Below are 7649 nucleotides of genomic sequence, written 5' to 3' on the forward strand. Positions count from 1 at the left end.
GAGAAGTCTAAGAATGTGGAAGTTCCAAAGTCAGGTATAGAATTTATTGATGATATGGGCAAATCAAAAATTACTGAAAAGACTGTGAATGAAGGTTGTAAAGTGAATGTTAATCAAGTGGGAAAGAGTCCAGCTGCTAAAGGTTTGCTGGATAAGGATACTAAGGATTCTACTGCAATGGAAGTTGGTAACATATTCAATATGCTGGCTGAATTAGATGAATCTTATAATTGCAATGGTGCTGAAGAAGGGGAGATTCTATCTCCTGGCAATGTGATGGAGATGATTAAATCTGAGTCTGATGGCAAACAGGATTCTGGAAGGTCTTAGGAAACTGATATAGAGCTGCTAATCCCGATCTGTTCTAAAGGAGGAAGTCAATGTTTGGACAAGAAAGCTAAGTTAATTAAAGAACTCAAATCCCTTGGATCAGGGAATATTATTCCTCATCATAGGAAGATGAATGGTGGTAAAATTAAAAAGGTTAGGGGACCTTCCCCCATCTTTAAATAATGTCTTCTTTTCTTTTTTGGAATTGTAGAGGAGACAAGAAGGTGGAGGCTACTCTATATCTTAAGGAGGTTATCAAAGATTTTGGAGTGCTTTTTGTGGGGTTATTGGAAACGAAAATTAATGTAATGGAGAATTGAATTCTACTGAAGTCTCTGGGAGTGCAGTGTGATTTTTTTCAGGTGCCTGTAGTTGGACTTTCGGGTGGTCTGATGGTTTTGTGGAGGAAATATTTAGCTAGTTTTTCAGTGATGGAAACTTCATCTCAAATGATATTGGGAAAGCTTGATGTAACAGGGAAAGGAAGCTAGTTGATTGCTTATGTTTACGGAAGCAATGCTATACAGACTAGAAGATCTCTTTGGATGGATTTAGAGAAACATTGCTCAGGTAATCTCCCTTTTGTGGTAGGGGGCGATTTCAATTGTGTTCTTTCTCAAGATGAAAAATGAGGAGGGAAGAAATTTACTGTGAATCAAGGTTCAAAAGATTTCACTAACTTCATGATTAGAAATGATTTGCATGAAGTTAAGTCGATGGGGCCGAGGTTTAGTTGGTGTAACTTCATGATCAATACCATTGCTTTGGATTACATTCATATTTCTTTAGTGAAACACTTGTTGCGTGTGGCTTTGGATCACTGTCCGATACTTTTGGAAGTTTTTAAACCTTTGGAGCATATCAAAAATATAATCAGATATGAAGAAGTTTGGGCTTCTTATTATGGCGCTTCTGCTTTAGTGAAGAGTGTTTTGAGGAGAAATTGTAAAGGGGATCCGGCTTCAGTTCTTAATGTGAAATTCAAGAGGACTTTAAAAGCTCTGTTTTATTGGAGCAAGGAAAAATATAAAGATTTGAATGTAATTAGAGATAAACTTAAGGATGAGATTTTGGAAATCCAGTTGGAAGAATCTGAAGGAGAGATCTCTGTTGAGAGGCTGCATATTCTAAGATTTAAAATCAACGAACTTAATATTACTTTGGCTAGGATCAATACTTGGTGGAGGCAAAGAGCCAAAGCTAGATGGATGGATGAAGGGAATTATAACACCTCTTTTTTTCATGCGGTCGCAAATGCAAGGAGGAGTTCGAACTGGATTAACCATATCAAAACAGGTAGTGGTATTTTTTCGGAGGAAGAAGCTGTGATTTCTGATACTTTTTCTGATTTTTTCAGACATAAGTGGAAATTCAGAGACTGCATTTTAGATGGTTGGCCGAGACCTTCTAATGTAATTAGTTTGGAAGACCAGAGAATGATGGATGCTGACTTCTTACAGAAAGAACTGCAGGTGGTGGTTGAGAGCTCTAAGAGGAGTATTTATCTTGGTATTGATGGGATTTCTTTCTCCTTCATAAAGGATTTTTGGCAAATAATCAAAGGTGATATTTGGCTTGCGGTGGAACAGTTCCTGAATTCGGGTGTTATGAATGAATCTTGGAAGGAAACATTGATTGTTTTGATCCCCAAGATTAAGAGTCCACAAGAACCGGTTCATTATAGACCCATTAGCCTTTGTTTAACTATTTACAAGCTTATTGCTAAGATGCTCCTTAACAGAATAGAGAGAATCATTCACAAGATCATATCAACATATAAGGCAGCTTTTGTGAGGGCGCGTTCTTTATCTGATCATGTGTTATTGGATCAGGAGGTGTTTAATAAATTCAGATGGTCCAAGGCTAGAAGTGGTATGTTTGCTATCAATCTGGATATGGAACAAGCTTACGATAGTATGGGGTGGCAAACATTAAGGCAATCTCTCACTCAGTTTAATTTTCCCTCTAAATTTTTTGAACTTGTTTTGCAATGTGTTCTCAATCCAAAAGTTTGTATTTTGATCAATGGGAAAAGAACTAGTTGGATAGAAGGAAAATGTGGTTTCAGGAAATGATGTCCTTTGTCGCCTGTTTTATTCATTTTATGTTCTCAATTATTATCTGATACTTTTTTTGCTAGAAAGAGTGGTAAGGGAATCTCTACTATTAAGATAGTTGCTATTTGCATATTTTACATTCTTGTAACTTGTATAGTTTTGATGATTCCAAATATTATTGTTCAAATGTGTAGTTATCTCCTAACAATTTTAGAAGATTTATATTTGCTCTTGTGTGTACTAACATTTCAGGTGAATCAAACTCTCAAACACGAAGTCTTCAAATCAAATTCAGCAAGAAATACTTTTGGTTTTTGAAGCTTAAAATTTTCATTTGAAATGAGAGGAAATGATTGTAATTGAGTGAATAAAAACATACACACAAACATAAGGAGAACATAAAAAAAATTGTACTGATCGTACGAGACGATATCGGATCGTACGGGACGATCAGTCAGTTACTCTCAATAAGAGCACATGGAACGAACATAAACTGCAAAAGGAAAATTTTCTAAGTTATGTTCGTACGGGACGAAATTAATTATCATCGGGAAGATTTTCTCTCTGTAAGAATTTCGTCCCAAACGAAATTAATTATCGTTGGGATGATTTGCTCTCTAGATGAATTTCGTCCAGATGATCGCAATTTCGTACAGACGATCAAAATGACTTAAGATAGTTTTGTGAGTCAGTTCTGAAGTTTTTGGAACCAACCTTATGATAACTGTTTGTCTGGATGAACCTAGTTTGTACAGACGATTAGCGTATATGAAATTATTTCGTACACATATGCAAACATGTTCGTTTCAAGGCTTTTAAGTAGAATCGTCCGAGACTATTTTAGATCGTACTGGACGATTATGTTCAACATAACTTGAAATCTGCCGTTTTTAGATGATTTTTCTTGTCTCTTCTATAAATAGGCCTTTCTAAACTGGAACTTATCTTTTTTGGTTATTGATCTTCGTGCCTATTGAGAAGAGAGTTAAGGAGAGAGTTTGAGAGAGCATTTGAAGGAGGTTTCTTGCCGTTGGAGCGTGAAGGTTTCACTTGGTGCTCAAGGATAAGTGTTTCCACTTTCAAGTTTGAGATTACTTCACTCTTCTCTCTTTTCTTTTAGATTGGACTTGTGAAGAAGATCTTGGAAGTAGATCCAGTTCTCTGTCGACACTTGGAGGGTGTGAACAACCGACGGGTTCTCTTCCCGCACTTGGAGGGTGTGAAAGGATAAGGGTACTCTGCCAACACTGGTGATAGTGTGAAAGGACGACGGTACTCTGCCAACACTTGGGATAGTGTGAAAGGACGAACGGTTCTCTGCCGACATCCGCTCTTCTACGCCCCCCAAACTTTATTTTCTCACAAAATTGATTCAATTTTCTTCTTGCATGGCGCAAAATCCAAAATTCATCCAATAATGCTGACAATATTAGTGGTTCAAAATTATTTGAAATGAAGGCTGAAATGATTTGACTTCTTTTGCTTAAATCCGTGCCTAGTCCTTGCACCCTCACTAGTTCACTAATTATCCAACTCCTTTGGGTGGTTTTTAGAAAATCTCAAATTTCTAGGCAAAGGTTTTCTTATTTCCAAATTTTTTTTCCATCTTTCTTCCAAAATTTATTCTTTGAATCTTTTGGGAGTTATTTCAATCCATCTTCTTCAATTTTGGCTTTTCAAAATTCCAATTTCAAATCAAAAAACAACATGTGTTCTCTTCAATTTTCAAATGTTTTTTTATTGAAACTCTAAAAGATTGTTCCAACACTGTGAGTATCAACAAAAATTCCCTCATATTATTTTGGATCAATTTTTAAGGCGAAAAAAAAAATTTTTATAAATATTATGAAGAACACCTTGCATCCAAAAACATTCAAAAAGACTCAAATTTGGTGCTTCTACCTTTTAAAATTCATAGGGTGTTTTATTAATTTTGATCTTCACAATCACCCTTTTCCAGAACATAAACATGGCAGTGCTAAACGCCTCAGCCCGAAAAATATTTTGGAATGGAGTATTCTGCCAATATTGCCGAGCGTTTCTATTAGATTTTCTATTTTTCTTCGACTACCCCATTATGTTGAGGAGTTTTAGTGCAGAAAAAGTTGTGGATCAACTTCCATTTTCTTTATAAAAATCATCAAAATGTCCATTTTCAAATTCTTCTCAATGATCACTTTGAATATTTATTAATTTCACACCAAGTTTTCTTTGAATCCAAGTTGCAAAGTTTCTAAATTCCTCGAAATGATTCACTTCTTAGAAATAGAAATATAAACCCAAGCTGGAATCTCGTGTAATCATTGCACAATCACAAATCTATATTTACCTTTCCTCTAGCTTACTGTTCCAAACTGTCCAAAAGATCCATATGCAAAATCCAAAGGTTCTGTTCTAAATCCTTATGTTTAAAATGATTTACTTTCACTTTGTTTCCTAATTGACATGCATCACAAAGGTAGTCCTTAGTAAGAGTCTACTTTTGGATTCCTCTCACTAAGTCTTTTTGTGTAATTCATCCTAAGATTCTGTTTTATGCTAGAGTTGACAAGTTCTCCTATGCCAAAGCCAGAGCTCATCAATACAGTTTGCAGACAAAAAGCAGTAGGAGAATGTAAGCATTTCAAAATCTAGCATATAGACATTGTTTACCCTTTTTCCATTTAAAACATCTTTACTATTAAGGCTTAAATAGCAGCTAGGTAGGAAAAATTTGAACAATACCCGTTATCACATAGCCTGAGCTTATACTTAATAAGATGCTTTAGCCTATTACAATACACATTTAATGAAAAAGTTATTAATAGTACCAATCATATCTGACCCAATCACCTTCCTTGTGATGTTATCTCCAAGTGTAACCTTGCCTCCATCCTGACTTCTAAAAGCGAAATCATTGTGTTGAATCTCTAGTCATATCTTTGATCGATCCGCTATCCAGGTTACCATATGCTCTCACGAGGTCTTGTGTGAGAAGACATCATGCAAAAATATCAAAACGTTAGAGCCTGGGAACCCAAAAACAGTTGGTTCACCTTTTGCAATTTATAAAAAGATGCATGCATGAACATGGCTAGGTTATGCATCTTAGGTTTCCACACCATATAATTTTTATCCCGAAGTTAAAACAGGTGTGACCTATATGACCAATCAATCCACAAGTATTATATTTAACATTAGGGAAAGGGTTTCCTAAAGTCTTACCATCATTTTGATTCTTTAGGTTGCATAAATTAGGATACAAAATGGATTAGTTAAATTAGTTTTGGAGGTATTCCTATTATCTTCGAGAGGCTTTTATCTTCCAAAATATAATATTGAATTCATATCTTCCAAGATCCAATTTGTCTAATTGATCTATAAAAGTTGCTCTCCGATTTCATCCTTAAAAATTTTAAAATATTTCCAAGTTTCTCAAAGGATGATTGTATAATATTCAAAGGTCTTATTCAATCATCAAAACTCATCAAGAAATTCATGTGGTTCATTCAATAAAGAATGATCATTCCTATGTTCATGCTCCTTTTTAAGACTTCCAATTCTAAACAAAGGCTTACATGCAATTTCTTTGTCTTCTATATGCTTCATGCATGTATTCAGAAACTTTCAAAAAGTTCATTATATGTTAAGTCACATACCTCTTCTTGATCTGAATGAATCAAGTATGCAAGCCATTAAGCATAAATTTGTAAACTTCCTCTTCTTTCTCTGTTTTTGATGATCTTGAAGCTGAGTCCGCCAAAAAGCTCTTGATACTTCTTTTTTGCCCTATTCACAATGTGTTTCCTTCTTTCTCTTACTAGATTGGCTTTGACTAATGGCAATCAGTTTCTACATGTCCAGGTTTCCTGCATTCATAGCAAAAACTTCATTAGAAAATTTTGTATTTCTAATGAATTTACCTCTATTCCATTGTTGGCGTCTCTTTTGCTTTCTCTTCAAAAAGTTTCTGATGTCTTGTCATTAAAGTAATGTACTTCATTCCTCAGGTTGTGAAATTCCTCACTTCAGACTTTCTCACATTTTAATGCATTTTTTGTGAATTTTGTTCTCTTACTTGCCGCTTTGAGGTTCACCTGCATAAATCTTTCTTGCTAACTCCTGTCGAAGCATTAGCAACTAAGAAGATTGGTTCAATGGATTATAATGTTAAATCTTTAGACTCTGTAATTGCAGTTAATTTTAGCATCATAAGCAGTAGGTAAGCATCCTCAAAAATTTTATACATCTGTTCAGCATTAGTTAACTCCCTACCTAAAGCATGCAAAGAGGTGACAATTTGTGTGAATCATGTGTACATTTCAGAAATTGATTCATTTGGTTTAAATGCGAAACGTTCATATCATGCAACAAGATATTAAGTCTAGATTGTTTAAACCTCATTAGTCCCGTCATATGTAATAACAAAGTCTATCCCATAATTCCTTTCATTTTTGCAAAGTAGAAGACCAGCATGTAGTCTTCAGATTTTAAAGCACAAAAGAAACTATTTAAGCATTTGGCATTAAGTTGTGCTAAGTCACGTTCTTCTACTGTCTAGTCCGTAAAAGGTGTTTCAATTTTAATTCCATCAACTAGTCTAGTTGGTTTTGTATATCCTTCTTTGAACTAAAATTCACAATGCGATAATTAAGTGAACTGTAAAAAAATGTAGACAGTAGAAGAACGTAAATAAAAAGGAATTGTAGACAAGTCCGTAAAAGGTGTTTCAACTCTAATTCAAAAAATCAAAAGGAATATTTTTAAACAGTGGAGGTCTAGTTATAGAATAACCCTCAGGTTTATTTCTGTTTCCAAAGTAGGCCATCTACTGTTATCAAAAAGTAGTCTAAACTTACGATTTGAAACAAAGCTCTGATACCAACTTGTTGAAACTTGTTCAATAAGAATTAGGATGTTAAGCCTAATTAAATGTCCTAAGGCTAACCAAGAGGGGGGTGAATTGGTACTTAAAAAATTTTAACCTCTTTAAAATTATATAAACTAAACTTTAGTTAATGAGTTCTTCTAGAAAAAGTTTTTCAACCAAAAAGTTTTTTTAATCACAAAAAGTAAATAAGCAGCGAAAAATAAATGACACCCAGATTTATAGTGGTTCGTCAAACCAGACCTACATCCACTCCCCAGAGGCACCCTCTGAGTATTGCAGCTAATACCAAAATAGTGACTCTCCTTTAGCACCCACAGTAAGGCGGAGAAGCCTTTCAAAACTCTTTTCACCACTACCCGTGCGGCAGAAACCGTCATCCTTCACACTCCCCC

General features: G+C 34.9%; 1 protein-coding gene across 1 annotated transcript in view; it reads left to right on the plus strand.

The window, feature by feature from the left end:
* The first annotated feature begins 1046 nt into the window (after positions 1-1046).
* Positions 1047-7649, plus strand: part of LOC110116734 — a 9669-nt gene continuing 3066 nt past the window's right edge. The window contains exon 1 of the mRNA XM_020850431.1: positions 1047-2266. Coding sequence (XP_020706090.1) covers positions 1047-2266 — 1220 coding nt within the window. The remainder of the gene's footprint in view (positions 2267-7649) is intronic.

The sequence above is a fragment of the Dendrobium catenatum genome, unplaced genomic scaffold (genome assembly GCF_001605985.2).
Source record: "Dendrobium catenatum unplaced genomic scaffold, ASM160598v2 fragScaff_scaffold_1191, whole genome shotgun sequence".
NCBI classification, from domain to species: Eukaryota; Viridiplantae; Streptophyta; class Magnoliopsida; order Asparagales; family Orchidaceae; genus Dendrobium; species Dendrobium catenatum.